The sequence below is a fragment of the Vigna angularis genome, chromosome 1, assembly GCF_016808095.1.
Source record: "Vigna angularis cultivar LongXiaoDou No.4 chromosome 1, ASM1680809v1, whole genome shotgun sequence".
Classification (NCBI taxonomy): Eukaryota; Viridiplantae; Streptophyta; class Magnoliopsida; order Fabales; family Fabaceae; genus Vigna; species Vigna angularis.
Window position 1 is genome coordinate 8,620,279 of NC_068970.1, and position 14,975 is coordinate 8,635,253.

Consider the following 14,975-nt stretch of genomic DNA (forward strand, 5'->3'; position numbering starts at 1 on the left):
AATTTTTACCTGCATCTCCAATGAGTGTCCAAAAGTTCAAATAAATAATCTATCAAATTGGTTAATATATAATATTTTTAAATTAAACAATCTAAACATAAATTAGGAATTTCATAATTGTTAAAATCTGAAATAAATATTCAAATCACACAATCTAAAATACATCTCTAGATCTTAAAATATATTTTTTACAGTATATAATCTAAAATTACATTCAGGATTACATATCCAAAATTAATTTTTCTATTCGATATTAATAAATCCAAAAGAACAGTGGTAAACTAGTCTCATGGATTGGTCGTTGAAGTCGTTTGAGAATTAAAAAAAAATATATAAATCGCAAGGGAAATTAGAAAAGTGTAAAAAAGTGGAGATTGGCTGTTCAAATTCTTCTGACCGGGAATATGAACGAGGGAAAGAGATAACGGGCAAACAACATCATCAGTTCAAGTTAAAGCGGCTAATGGTTTGTTTATGAAGTCAGAACATTAAATTTAAGATATAGGCTTCTTAATTTCTTTTACTAACTTAATAAATGAAAAGGTTTAAAAATAATAGAATAATTTGAAATTTGCTGAAAGAAAAGATGGTACATGAAAGCGCGCTATAAAACCTTAGAATTAGGACAGTATAAATAGTACGGGTTGTACTCAAGAAGTTGAGTAGCAGAGTCACAAACTGAAAAGTTGGGTGCAGCCATGGAGGGCAAGAAGAAGAGTAAAGAAAGCAGTGCGAGCGGTCAACAGCGTGTTGGTTTACTATACGATAGTAGGATGTGCAAACACTACTCGCCGAACGAGCCGAAGCACGTCGAGAATCCTAATCGCATTAGGTCAATTTGGAATCGACTCGAAGCCGCCGGCGTTCCTCAACGGTAACGCATGCACGTTGCTTTAGGGTTTCGCTAAATCTTTGTCTGTTATCTTTAATCTTGCTTATTTTCTTTATCGTATTGCAGATGCGTGCTTCTAGAGGCCAAGAAAGCTGAAGACAGACATGTGCGGTTAGTTCATTCCAGACATCATGTGAATCTGATTAAGAACATTAGCGCCAAGGGGTTCAAATCGCGGAGGTCTCAGCTTGCCTCCGAATTGAATTCCGTATATTTTAATGAAGGTTCATCTGAAGCTGCGTTCCTTGCTGCTGGCTCTGCTGTAGAGGTGATGCTTTCGACGATTCTTTCTTTGTATATAAAGATTTTGTGTTTTTCTTTAAATGTTAGATTTTCCTGGTTCCGTCTTAGTTTGCATAGCCTACAAGGAATTTACTGACTGGTCTTGACTGTATTTATCTCTGGCCAAGATTTCTTTAGTTAGACTGTTACAGCTTGACTGCTGTCTCTATATTATCGCTCTTTGTTTTGGTGAACATTACTGTTTTTGCCTAGTGACGGGGTGGACATAGGTTATAGTTGCAAAGATGCCTCTTTTTATGAGACAGCAGTGCTGCGACCAATACATTAACCCCCTGCAGGCCTTACGCTTAATCTGATTAATTTAAGCTTTACATCTTATTCCTAATAACTTTGTGAACTTAATTTAAGATGTTTTTGACAAGTAGGTTGTTGAAAAGGTGGCAAGTGGGGAATTGGATTCAGCTGTTGCCATTGTGAGGCCCCCAGGTCATCATGCAGAACATAATGAAGCTATGGGATTTTGTCTCTTCAACAATGTGGCAGTTGCTGCAAGATATCTCTTAGACGAAAGAGTGAGTTACATTGCACCTACTACCAATTCCAATTTTACTAAGAATTTCTAGCCTATAGTTGTCTGTTATACTTTATTGCCACCTTTATTTTTCTGTGTGAGACAGCCTGATTTAGGTGTGAAGAAAATTTTAATTGTTGATTGGGATGTCCATCATGGAAATGGTACTCAAAAAACGTTCTGGAATGACTCTCGAGTTTTATTCTTCTCCGTTCACAGGTGTGTTAATTATTTTCACATATTTTCTGGTCAGTTTTACTGGTTGTTGATCTTGTAATTGTTTCTTAGTACATCAGGGAAGGTAAAAGTTTGTTGCTCATGGTTGTGTTAGGTTATGTAATGGGCTTGACTGCTAGATCATTTACCCTTCTTTTACTAGTTTTTGGACCTCTGACGAGGACTATTGCTTTAAGGACTTCAGATGAACTTTGTATCAATTTCATAGTTTATCCTCAATCAACTAAACTTTTCTATTCATACAGGCATGACTTTGGGGCTTTTTATCCTGCTGAGCACCACGGGTTTTATACTCAGGTGGGAGAAGGAGAAGGTGCTGGATATAATATAAATGTCCCCTGGGAGCAGGGGAAATGTGGTGATCCAGATTACATTGCAGTGTGGGACCACATCTTGCTTCCTGTTGCCAAAGAATTTAATCCAGACATAGTTATAGTTTCTGCTGGATTTGATGCAGGTATGTTATTGTGACGTTTGGGTTTTTCTGTTATCTGTGTGGGAGGAGAGGGTATCACTAGTTCTTCCCATGGCTTTGGAGCATTGCTAGCTAGCATTTGTACTTGAAGTCTAGTTTACCTGTTTTGCAAGAAGGAAGTGGATTTGGGTCAGTTGATATGTTAATCTATTATTTTTAACTGTAACAAGTAATAATTATTCACTTCTTTGTCACAGCTGTCGGTGACCCTCTAGGAGGATGTCGTGTCACAGCAGTTGGTTATTCTGTTCTGTTGGAGAAGGTTACTTTAAGATTGAATTTTAGCGATCGCTTCCTTCGTACTGTTTATTGTAATGCTAGTATGTTACTTGATAGATCAAAACTGCTATATTTGAAGAAAAGTTAGCTATTAACAAAACTGAATTAAATATGTAGGCTTATAAGAATGAGTATTGATTAATTTATTTTCCATCATTATCAGCATACTATTTTTATTTATACTACCTTTTGTTTTTAATATTTTACTTCTCACTAATTTTAAATTTTTAAAAAAACGTAAAAGTTCAAATACCAGTAACAGAACTGTTTTCCTTTATTTCAGTTGATGAATTTTGCTAAAGGTAGGATTGTACTGATTTTAGAAGGGGGGTATTATCTTGATTCCATTGCAAAATCAATGCATGCTTGCTTGGAAGTTTTGCTAACTGGCAAGTCTGTTGCCGAATCCTCAAAGGACTATCCATTTGAGTCTACATGGAATGTGATTCAAGCGGTAAGAACTTGTTATACTGATGTATGTCCTTTCCCTCTTACGGATATAAAATTAACTTAATTTTCTCTCTCCTGGGCAGAGAGAGGGTGTAAGGTTATCTATTTCTTTTCTACCATACACATGGCATTTATGCATGAACTTCCTTAATTTAGTACTAAAATGGCATGCATATTTTGCAGGTTCGCGAGATGTTAAGTCCATTTTGGCCTACACTTGCACCTAAACTACCACAAGAGTTAGTCTCACAAATAGGTCCCTCTCCGGTAATGTAGTTTCCATTACTGTTTTCATGGAGTTGTCATGTGAGAATTGAGCTGAATGCTCAACTAATTTCTCTCAATGGTTCACAAAATAATCAGATGATTTGGGTCGAAAAAGGGACTTTGATGTTCTACTAATGGGTTTGGTCCCTTTATTTTGAGCACCTTTTGTTTTGTTTTCATAAAATATGTTTAGGTACATTTTAGAAAGAAAAAAATCTGAAAAATCCACTGAAAATAGAAAACAAAATAAAGAATTTTTCAGTGTTTCCGATAAAAATGAAAACATGGGGGCAGAGTTACAATTATAGCAAGGTTGGGTTTTATTTTCGAATCTTCCATTTTGTACATCTTTCTTGTGTTCATTTCTGTTTATCTATCTTGTTTTCATTCTTTTATCGGCAAGTACTCATTAAATATTTTTTCTGTTCTTTCCCCTTTGCAAGCATACTCTGATTTCAAGCTCGGACTCTGAAGATGAGGATGATAAGGGTGCACCAAGTTCAGGAAATCTTGGAGAACTTATTGAGGATGTCTTAAAACCACTTTCCAAACTGAAAGTGGATGCTGGTAACCTTGATCCTAGATGTTTTTTTTATATATAGTTGGAGAAACATATCTAAAGTATTAATATTTTTCTTTTTGCAAAATATAATGTTATCTCCTTAAGTTTGGCCGTTGATGCGTTTCATTAGACTTCTAGATTTTGGTCCTCTGAAATTTGTTTGGATCCACTGGAGTTGGTGCAATTCATTGGCAAAAGGGTGTGGTACATGACCTTTCTTCATGTATTCATTACTTGACAAGTTATGCGTTTTTTGCAGATGAGGAGATTCATGTTTCTAGTACTTGGCGATCTGCATTGTCAAATGTTTATATATGGTATGCCTCGTATGGATCAAATATGTGGAAAGCAAGATTTAATTGCTACCTAGAAGGTGGACAGGTAACACAACATTCAAGTGATATTGCTCTTTCTTTATATAGGGATTGAAACTCGGTTACAAAACTCCCAATTTATGAGGCACCCACCTATGTTTTATGAAAGTTAAAAAGTATCCCTACAGTCAAACACCAAAACAAGCATGCTATGAATATATATATATATATATATATATATATATATATATATATATATATATATATATATATATATATATATATAAACTGATAAGCAATAATACAATTTTGAATCAGATGATCATATTTATAAGTTATTCATTTCAATTTTTCCATCAGCATTTATGATATTTAAAAGTTATTCTTTTTTATTAGCTTTTGCCACTTTTTTCATAATGCTCTCAAACATTTGTCAAAGGAAGGGTAGATTAGCCGTGGAATTTTTCTTTGATTGAAAAATTATATTTTATACTTTGTTGCAGGTCATAGTATTTTTACGATAAAGAGTGAACTTCTCTTATCTGACAATATTAAATGTCGTGCTTTCTGGCTATAGGTTGATCAATAGATGTATTGATTATTCATTTTGTGAGGAATTTGAAACATTTTCATTTTTTACTTCCGTTTTTTCTTTATTCTGTAGCTTGATTTCTTTTGTTGTCTGTTATATTACTTTTTGAAGAATTTAGGACTGATTTTCAGGTGGATGGTATGGTGAAGCAGTGTTCTGGTTCAGTGAACAGAACTCTGCCAAAGGAGATCACGTGGAAGACTTTCCCTTGTGATATATTCTTTGGTCGTGATTCATCGCATTCATGGGGACTGGGAGGCGTTGCATTTCTTAATCCTGAAAAAAAGTTTGAAGGCAAGACCTACACGTGCTTGTACAAAATTTCGTAAGTAAATCTATAGTTCAAATCTGTCTCTTTCAAAGCTTTCCTGTTAGAGGTGACATTGTTGAATCATTTCCTGGGGGCTTTCTTATGTATCCAATGGAGGCCTTGACTTTAGATTCGCGTTCACATTTGTTACAGGCTAGAGCAGTTCAATGATATTTTATTTCAGGAGAACATTTTAAGCCTTGATGCGGGCTCTCCTTTAGTTGATATAACTACCTTGAATGCTATCTCTGACAAGGAGTTCAACTCCCTGGAGGTTGTCAAGGTATGTATCCCTTATCCCCGCTCATTTTTCTGATAATAATTAATGCATTTATTTTATTGTTTAGTTCCAGCGTCTGCTCATGACCTTTTTTTTAATGTTGGGCAGGGTGCTTGGTATGGTAATGTTGTCTACTTAGGAAAGGAGCAAGATATTCCTGTGATTACCATGACGTGAGTAACAAATTATAATTTGTATTTGTGCATTTGGGTAACAGTTGTTGTATTAGCATTGACATTTATGATACTTTATCCAGGTCTTCGCTTCTTGATATGGAACGTTTCAAATCTGGGAAGCTACCATTACGTGCCCCTAATAAAGCGTATGCCAACTCCTTAATTAAAGGGTTGGTAGAGGGAGAACAACTTTCGGAGGCGGAGGCCATTGCTTATATAGAAGGTGCTGCTAAATCGTTGTGATTACTTTAGGCGTAAATTTGTACAGAAAAAGTATTCCCTTATAGATATTGGATAACTCAACCCTCACATTCAGTGCTTCAAGATTCTGCATTTTATCGTATTTTCGTTCGTCAACTACCGTTTAATTTGCAACCATGCTGGTGTCTGCATTGCATGTATATTTGTTATTGTGTACTGCTTTTTATTCTAACCATATTCTAGATTAAATCTAACGACTCTAGTGTTCCAGGAAAAAGCTGGGGTCCTAAATAATCTAACTCAAAGTTAACATTGTTTAAAGCCAAAAAATTCTTTAAATGTTGAATATTGATCCTGACCCAACTGTTTTTCGAGGATTTAGTTCTGACGGTTCGTACTTTCGATTTCTCTCGAAGTAAATCAACTTTATGTATATTCTTTCTTGATAGGGCTAAAAGCGCTATTTTTTCAATTAGGGTATTGTTCTTTAACCCTTTACACATAAGAGTAATTTAATGTAGAAGTTGTTTATGTTGTGAATTGATGTTGTCCAAACATCCGTATGTGTCTTTTTGGGTTTTAGCAACAAAAACAATGCAAACAAATGTAACGTGTAGAAAAAATATCTTACCAAGTAATGTCAAAGAACTTTCAAATTTAACTAACGATAGTAGTGATTCAAATTGTAACCATCAACCTTGTATAAGTCATTTTTTGTTAGAGGTGTTTTTCATGTATTGTTACACAATTTATCATTCTTGTAAAGTACCAAATAAATTTATTTATAATTTGATTTAAATATTTTTTAGTCTTTATTTTTGTCAATTTTATTTATTGTGAGATTTAGATTTATTTTTTGTTTAATGTAACCCTTATTTTAGTAAATTATGTTCAATTTGTTTTTTATGACATCATCTAAATTAGTGGAAGATGAAATGTGTTATATGTTAATTTGTGGTTTTTTATTTTTTTAACTTTTATTAAAGTATTTTTTAATTTAAAAAATGTTGTCTACGTATCAAGTAAATGCGACTGTGTCGCATGATAATATTAGTTTTATGCGTTAATTAGTATGAGTGCGTATGTGTTGGTGTTAGTATTCAATTTCGTCTTAATTTAATTTTTATTAATTTTGTTTAATTCAGTTTTAATTTTAAAATTTAGAAGGAAAATTCTTTATCACTTTTTAAATTATATGATTTTTTTTCAATATTTTTAAAATTAAAAGAAAATTCTTCATTATTTATAAAATTAAAAGGAAAATTCCTCATTATTTTTAAAATTAGAAGAAAATTTTTTCATTATTTTTTAAACTAAAAGAAAAATTCTTTATAAGAAAAATTCTCCATTGTTTTTAAATTAGAAGGAAAATTCTAATTTATTTCTAGAATGGGAAGAAAAGTTGTTTATTATTTTTAAAATTAGAAGAAAAATTATTCATTATTTTTAATTCAACTCTAATTGTATTTTTTACATATAGAAAAATCACATAAATCTAATAATTATATTCCAATAATATAGTTAGAGTTAATTTAAAAATAAGAAAAAAATATTTAATAAAAAACTAAATTTTGATGAAAAAATAAATTTGGTTTCAATTTAGAGAAACAAAATTGAGATTGAATTAAATAAAATTAACAAACATTGAATAAAATTAACGAAAATTGAAACTAAATTAAATATAAGACATTCACACGTGACATACGACACTGACACCTAACACTGATACGGACTTAACACGTAACATTAACATTGGCTTAACACGTAATACTAACATGACCATGTGGTACAATATTAACTTGATATGTGAACAATTTTTTTTAGATTAAAAAATTTTAAAAACCACGAACTGACACGCGGTATAAATTGATCATTTTCAATTAACAATTTAAACGACGCAATGAAAAAAAAGACCAAATCAAAGATAATTTACCAAAACATCGATTATATTGTACATTGAAAAAATGAATCCCTCTCATGTTGAAGAAAGTCCATAAAAATAGAAACGAAAATAGTATTTAACTTTTATATTTTATACCTTTCCTTAGACACTTACAAGATTTGTAATTTGAAATTTGAACAAGTTACTCTCGTATCCTTTCATAACTGATTTAACAACTACTTTAAAAAGTTTTTAGAATCCATACAACTTGAGCTATTGATATGGCTTATGTCTTCATAGTGTTTGTTGCTTTGTTGTTTTTTTCAATTTGCTTCAATTATCCTTTCTTCAATTGAAGTTCTAATTCGTTCTAATTCGTTATAGGCCTTTTTTTTTATCTTCTTCACTTACACCATCCTTATAAAATATAATGTGTTGTGCCTTTTTATCTTCCGCTGATTTCATAAAACTTGACCTTCTATTGATTTCGATTAACATGTCCCTATTAGCTTTCGACTCCATAACGACTTTCCTTCTGACTGCCCACAACGTTTATAATGACTTCACTAACTTTTCATGACTCTTGCCATTCTAACGAGTGAACACAGAGTGGTATTGATATTTATAGACAAAAACTCCTATGCTTCCGGAATCTCTTTCTTTATTGTGCATTCTCCCATTGATTTCCTGCATTTGTGTCTCCTTTCAGTCTGCCTTCGATGGAAAGGATAGACATTTGCTTGCTCATGTTCCTGACTTGGAGGAAGAGTCTCGAAAAATTTGCTGCAATCACTACATTAAAGCCTATAGGGAATACATATAATCTTATTGCTTTCCCCATGATGTTGAGATGGAAGATGATATCCGTTGGGAGAAGAAAGCCCATGGTTACTTTTCTTTCTGAAGCAGGTAATGTATTGGATTCGTCGACACATTAATGGACCAAATACCTTACCTGGGATGTTCTAGTATCGGCTTTTCTTTTCAAAGACGTCAAATTCCATGCTTACCATCCTCACCTTTTTTTATCCGAAAATCCTATGGACTTTTTCCCATGCATTTTCAAAGATAATTTTTATTGTACTTTTCTTATATAACCTTTTAGAGCTTAGACAAACCTTTCTTCAAACTGTGTAAAAATTAGATAGCAATTGGTCAAATTTCAAAATCCAAAACCCAAAAGGAAAAACCTCTTTCGAGCAATATTGTCCTAGACACCTTATCGATTTCCCATCTGCTCCCTTCGGCATTGTTAAAACTTTGTCCTTCAATTTACTTTATTGAACAGGTAAATGTTTGAGTAATCGAATGGAGTGCTACTTTGGATAGGAATGAGCAAAGTAAGTATATTTTAGGACGAAAAAAGATACTTGACGACGAGAAAAGACATAAGATGTATAGGCGCGGGATGGTACAAGGCGGTTACTATTTATCACTTTACAAAATACTTGATGCGAAAATACGTAAAAGAATTGACCGTAGACACTTCATTATCTCTAAAATGCATAATTAGATCAACCTCATAATAAAGTGTTATAAGAGATTGTTAGCTGAATTCAAGATCCGTTGAGACTTCTAAACTTTGGGTGAATACCTTAAAAGATTAAAATGATCATCCACAATAAATCAAGATTTTCTTTTACTATAATCATCACACTAATTCGTGTAAACACTTCTCTGCTCGAGACATGAAACTAAAAAAATTGACATACTAAGAGATCCATGTCTCTCTCTACTATGACATAAATAACAGAATGCATTCTGCCGAAGGATTACACAAAAATTCTTAAACACTATTAAGAATTAAAGAATGGACCAATATCTTTTGCTGGTCAATATCTCCAACTGGAATTATACTCGGGGAAGCGCTTGAATTGAATACTTCCAACTGCAGTTTCCTTTATCGACCTCTTATTATTGTCGCATGCCCAGAATCGCCAAGATGTTTGTGTAATTTATTTCTGCGTAGCAAATCAAACGAAGTTATGCAACAGTTTAGTATGAGGCAAGATTTATTATTAGAACAATATGAAATTTTATTTTGATAAAGAAGAGAGGCATAAGATTACCTTGACTCAAACTCCTCTCCACACGCATCACAAGTATAACCAATGTTTTTCGATGTCACCTTATTCAAGAAACAAAATCACAATCAGTTTATGAAGCACAAAAAGCAACTTGATAGTAAGGCAAGGCCAGAAAACTTACAAAACAATAGAAAGTGCCTCTACATAAAAACTATAACACAGAATAAACATGAAAAAAATTGGAAAAGTGAACAACCCAGATTTGTCATATCAACAAACTACGACCAGGTATTGCTCGCTAATCGATCAGAACAACATGGCTAAGTGTGTGTGGTCCTTCTAAAAGTTCTGTTGGGTTGAAACATAAGAAGGGACAGGGAGCACTATGTAGTGGTGGAGGTGAATGAAGTGAAGCAGAGATAAGCAAATTCTTTATTATATAGTTAGAGCTTAGAACAGTCAAATAAAACTAATGAATTTAAGATAATTTAATCTAATTAATGTAAAACCCACTCTCATTCAACTCTCCTCGATTTTGGGGGAAGCCAAACCTGGGCGAGGAGGGAATTTGAACCCCCCCCCCCCTACTCCATTTCGCATTCTACTGTATTACGGTAACTGACGACCAATTTAACCTACCTACAAAAGCTACCTTTAAAACGTAAAAACTATCGGAAGACGAATACAGGTTTGGAGTTCAGGAAATTACTAAAACAAAAGTTAGAGTGACAGCAGTTGCAGCAACATGTCTTATGAGCTATGCAGCACAAATACTACAGATACTCAGACACTTCTTACCCAAGTAATCTTTAAAATGTAGGATATGGGAACCAGTATCTATATATTAGATTCTCATGAATTTTAAATTATATAAATTAACAATCAATATTAAGATATTCAAAATCATTTATAAACAATATAATAATTTAAACATATTGTCACATGATAAAGAATATACTCCATTTATCCAACCTTAAAAAAACTGAAAAGAGAATATAATTCATTTAAGACATTATATTTGTCATTATCAATGTTATGTTGAAGTGTGTCAAAATTATATCAAAGACAAAAAAAATGTCTTTTGAATTGAACACCACAACACACCATTTGAGAGAGGAGTCCGAACTTCACAACTTATGAGGCATGGAGAACAGAGCAGGTATATTCCGAAGTTCTTACCTTTGCTTTTCTTCCTTTGGATGAAATTTTGGCTGTGATTTTTGTGTCCTTGCCAGCTCCCTTTTTATCAGCGGGTTGGTTTGAAATCTTATTACCTCTACTAACCTGCTCATTCCCAATAATGTTATCCCCATTTTCCGTAAAATGTTGGGAAGAAGACTCCTCTCCATGAGCATTGTCATTTCCATTACCGTTTATGTTCTCATCATTGCAACTGGAAGCAGTCCCCTGAGATTCTTCCCAATTTTCCCTACCCTTCTCTTTCTTAGCTCTACGTTTCTTTCTTGTGGACTTCCGGTTGTTGTACTCCATAGGGCCAAATTCATCCTTCTCAGTTTCAATTTGAGATGGAACTATTGAAGCCTTGGATTTGTGGGTTGAAGCTCCTGGCTTTCTGTTCTTGTGGCCAGCCACCATTGCTTCAAGAACACCATTTTCATCGTTATCACCGTCTTGATTGCCACTATCATCAAGATTAACCGACCCATTGGAATCTTCCCCCTCCTTCGCAAGCGAAGCATCGGAAAACTCATCAACAACACCATTTTCATCGTTATCACAGTCTTGATTGCCACTATCATCAAGATTAACCAACCCATTGGAATCTTCCCCCTCCTTCGCATGCGAAGCATCGGAAAACTCATCACCACCGCCATCATCATCATCATCCGGTTCAACCCCGTTTCTAATTACCCCGTCTTCAACATTAAGATCATCCCGAATCCTCGCTTCCAAATCACCAACCCCATAACCACCATCACCATCCACCCCAACCCCATCTTCCTCACTTCCCAGTCCCTCCTTTCCTTCTTCCAAATCCTGCTCATCACCAATGGAATCCCTGAACTCCGCAACCCTCTCCTTATGCTTCTTGGACTGCTCATGATTTTTCCACTGCTTCTCACTCTTAAACTTCTTTCCACACAACACACAATAAAACTCCTTATCATTCTTCTTCTTCTCCTCCTCCCCCTCCTCGACCCATTCCTCTACCTCCTCATTATCAACCTTAGCCCAATCAGCCTCCTCATACGCCATGGCCCTCTCCTTCCTCTCCTTCTCCAACCTCTTCTTTGTCTCCCTCTCTTCTTCCTTCTTCCTCTCCATCTCCATATTCTTCTTCACCCTCATATCAATCACCCTCTTATCCCTCTTCTTCACAAAATCCCCCAACCTCCTCACAGTATCATTATACTCCCTTCTCGCCTTCTTCCTCGCCTTATTATTCTCCTCCTCCATAAGCCGCCGCGACTTCCGGTTCGGCCCTGCCATAACATCATACTCATCCACCCAAAAAAAGTCCATCACAGTACAAAACCCTAACCAATATCCATAAAACGCAGTGACCTGCGCGTAGGGGCTATCCAAGTTCCCCATTAGAGGAGCCTGTCGAACAGCCTCAACTCCGAGCCCCATTTTCCGCGCGAAATTGATCTCGTTGGCGTGGATTTTATCGAAAACATCCGAATAAACTTTATAAAAGCCCTTTCCGGTGTCAGAGTAGCCGGAATAGACGGTGTTGGAGAAGAAGGAGAAGAGGTCGGGGACGACCGATTTGGAGAGGGAATTAGGGTCGGAGAAGAGGATTTGGGAACGGTGGGAATCGTACCAAGCGCGTTCCTTGGGGTCGGAGAGAACTTCGTATGCGTGTTGGAGTTCCTGGAACTGCGCGGTGGCTTCCTCTTGGGAGATACCCGATTTTATGAGCTTGTCCGGGTGGCGCTGAAGGGCAAGGCGGCGGTAGGAGGAGCGAATCTCCTCGGGAGCACAGTCTTGGGGGAGATCGAGCACTTCGTAATGGCATCGCTTCGCCAGCGACGACGAAGACGCCATTGATGCTTGTTAGGGTTCCGGTTTTGTGTCTTCAGCTAAAACCAATAAAACACACCAAGTCTTCTATAGAACAGGAAAAAGTGCATCTATATATACATGTTTACGCACTTCATTTCTGTATCATTTTAGTTTAAATTTTTAAAGATACGATGATTTATCTCTTATCTTATCATACTATTTTCTTTTACGCTATATTATTTATTTTTTTGCTTTGTTTTGTATCATTAAAATGTATAACAAATAAATCTTTTTTAAATATATAAGTTATATTATGATTGTAATTTGTAGTGAACATTTTCTTAAATATAAAATTGTATTTAAATTATGATATCATGTATATCTACCTTTATGGAAGAATAACACCTAAAAATATTCTTATTAATAGAAGTATTCTAATCTTTATATAACTTTTTCTTTATTTTAATTTACACTTTTTATCTAAATTATTAAATGTGATCTATCTGTTGTAAGAATATTGAATATGATATACTACTTTTTTAAAATATTTAATATTTCCAATGCATCCTATTCCATTATTAAATTGAATATTATAAAAATTATCAAACCATTTAAAATAATAATCTAAAACTAATATAATATTTTATTTATCACATTTTTTATCTAACTAATTTAATACTAGTAAAAACACGCTGTGTATTCACTTTCATCGATCATAATAAAAAATAATAAAATTATTATTATTTTAATTATAAAATTAAATATAAATAAATTTTAAATTTTTATTATAAATAAATTTATTTTATTTTGTAAATGGTTAACTTTAAAATAATTCGAAATCGAAAAAATATTAAATTTTAAAAGATAATTACTTAAAGAATAATAAAAGATAATTTAAAAGTAAAATTGAAAATAAATGTAAAAAACAAAAAAATATTTTTATATAAGCATAGATTTTATGTATCAAGGTATATTTGAGTTTTTATCTTCGTAATATTTTATTTTTACATACATCTTATTTCTTTGTTTGTGTTTTTATATCATATTTTTCTATAATACTCAAGTTGTTATGTCTTTTGACAACGCAATTAAGTTTGTTTTCGTTAATGCCTTCTAACTTACATCATTGTTTTAATTTTGACAAAGGAGGGTAAGTGAGAACAATATATTAGATAATAAATTAATTTTTTTGGCATATAATTAAAGAAAAAAAAGTTAATGATGATAGGTTGACAAGAGTACAATTTTATACGGCCAATATACAATATTTTATTATAATTGAATAATTGAATTTATATGTTATTATTAAAAGGAGTTATAATTCGATAACAGGTAAAAAAGTTGTTGTCTTTCTTAAGAAAAAAACATTTTATTGTAGGCTAAAGTTACTTTTTTTCAGTTTTGACAATAAAATATACTTTTCAATTTGGAAATCAAAACCTAAAAAATTACTAGAGCTGTCAAAATGGGTCATAACCCGTAGGTTAATCCGGCCCACCACAGGTTTGAGCCGGATTGGATTTAAAAAAATTGTATTTTTTTTATGTGGGTCAGATTTCAACTCGACTCATTTAAATCCGGCTCATGCGGGTTGAACCCGTGGTGGACCGGGTTGGCCACCAATCCACCTACTTAATTTTATTTTATTAAAATTTAATTTTAGTTTTATAAAAAAATATTTATTATTTTATTTTTGCTTGAAAAAATTAGTTAAGTTCCTTATTTTCAAAATTAATTAAACACTCGGAGGAAAATTTGAGAGTGAAATTTGTTTAGATTTGAATTATAGAAAATTTGTAATTTTTTTTTATTGTAATTAAGTGAGACAGTAAGTCAACCCGTTTACCCACCAACCCGTAGTGGATCGGACCGAGTTACCCGTTTTGACAGCTCTAAAAATTACCCTGATATTTAGGGTTAAAATCATTATTATATTATAAATAATACATGGTTTATTATGTATCGATGCCACTATGTGTAATGTAATCTCGTATCGATGTGATATATGAATGAGTAAGGAGATAAAGACTTTTTTTTTTACTTGAGCTAATGCTTATATTACATACTTTTATAGATTAAGAAAAAAATTTATAGAAAAGTTATTATATTTTGTATTATTTTTTAATAAAATTAAATATAAAGAACTTCCATATCTCAATTAAAAATGTCAAAATAGATTGAAATAACTCTACGTTTCCCAGTTTAAATCTTGAAAATTTGCAGTATCAAAAAATCAAAGACAATATT

At 33.2% G+C, this 14,975-nt stretch overlaps 2 protein-coding genes across 2 annotated transcripts; one reads left to right on the plus strand and one right to left on the minus strand.

Moving 5' to 3' along the window:
* The first annotated feature begins 595 nt into the window (after positions 1-595).
* Positions 596-6,103, plus strand: LOC108326652 (histone deacetylase 5). The gene is made up of 14 exons (XM_017560293.2): positions 596-874; positions 959-1,160; positions 1,561-1,707; positions 1,813-1,925; positions 2,189-2,400; positions 2,616-2,680; positions 2,981-3,151; positions 3,331-3,414; positions 3,858-3,981; positions 4,236-4,357; positions 5,014-5,207; positions 5,346-5,475; positions 5,581-5,645; positions 5,729-6,103. Exons 1-14 carry the CDS (start codon positions 699-701, stop codon positions 5,889-5,891), a joined length of 1,968 nt encoding a protein of 655 aa, XP_017415782.1. The 5' UTR covers positions 596-698; the 3' UTR covers positions 5,892-6,103.
* Positions 6,104-9,277: 3,174 nt separating this feature from the next.
* Positions 9,278-12,841, minus strand: LOC108318762 (DNAJ protein JJJ1 homolog). The gene is made up of 3 exons (XM_017556330.2): positions 10,938-12,841; positions 9,801-9,859; positions 9,278-9,692 (listed from the first exon to the last, which is right to left on the minus strand). Exons 1-3 carry the CDS (start codon positions 12,768-12,770, stop codon positions 9,632-9,634), a joined length of 1,953 nt encoding a protein of 650 aa, XP_017411819.1. The 5' UTR covers positions 12,771-12,841; the 3' UTR covers positions 9,278-9,631.
* Positions 12,842-14,975: the final 2,134 nt, after the last annotated feature.

Excerpts from the sequence above, each read along its gene's own strand:
- LOC108326652 (XM_017560293.2), top strand. The coding sequence starts at position 699 with ATGGAGGGCAAGAAGAAGAGTAAAGAAAGCAGTGCGAGCGGTCAACAG. Across the intron at positions 3,982-4,235 it reads CAAACTGAAAGTGGATGCTG|ATGAGGAGATTCATGTTTCT; the intron begins GTAACCTTGATC and ends CGTTTTTTGCAG. Across the intron at positions 5,476-5,580 it reads ACTCCCTGGAGGTTGTCAAG|GGTGCTTGGTATGGTAATGT; the intron begins GTATGTATCCCT and ends AATGTTGGGCAG.
- LOC108318762 (XM_017556330.2), bottom strand. The coding sequence starts at position 12,770 with ATGGCGTCTTCGTCGTCGCTGGCGAAGCGATGCCATTACGAAGTGCTC. Across the intron at positions 9,860-10,937 it reads CCAAAGGAAGAAAAGCAAAG|GTGACATCGAAAAACATTGG; the intron begins GTAAGAACTTCG and ends TTCTTGAATAAG. Across the intron at positions 9,693-9,800 it reads GGAGAGGAGTTTGAGTCAAG|AAATAAATTACACAAACATC; the intron begins GTAATCTTATGC and ends TTTGCTACGCAG.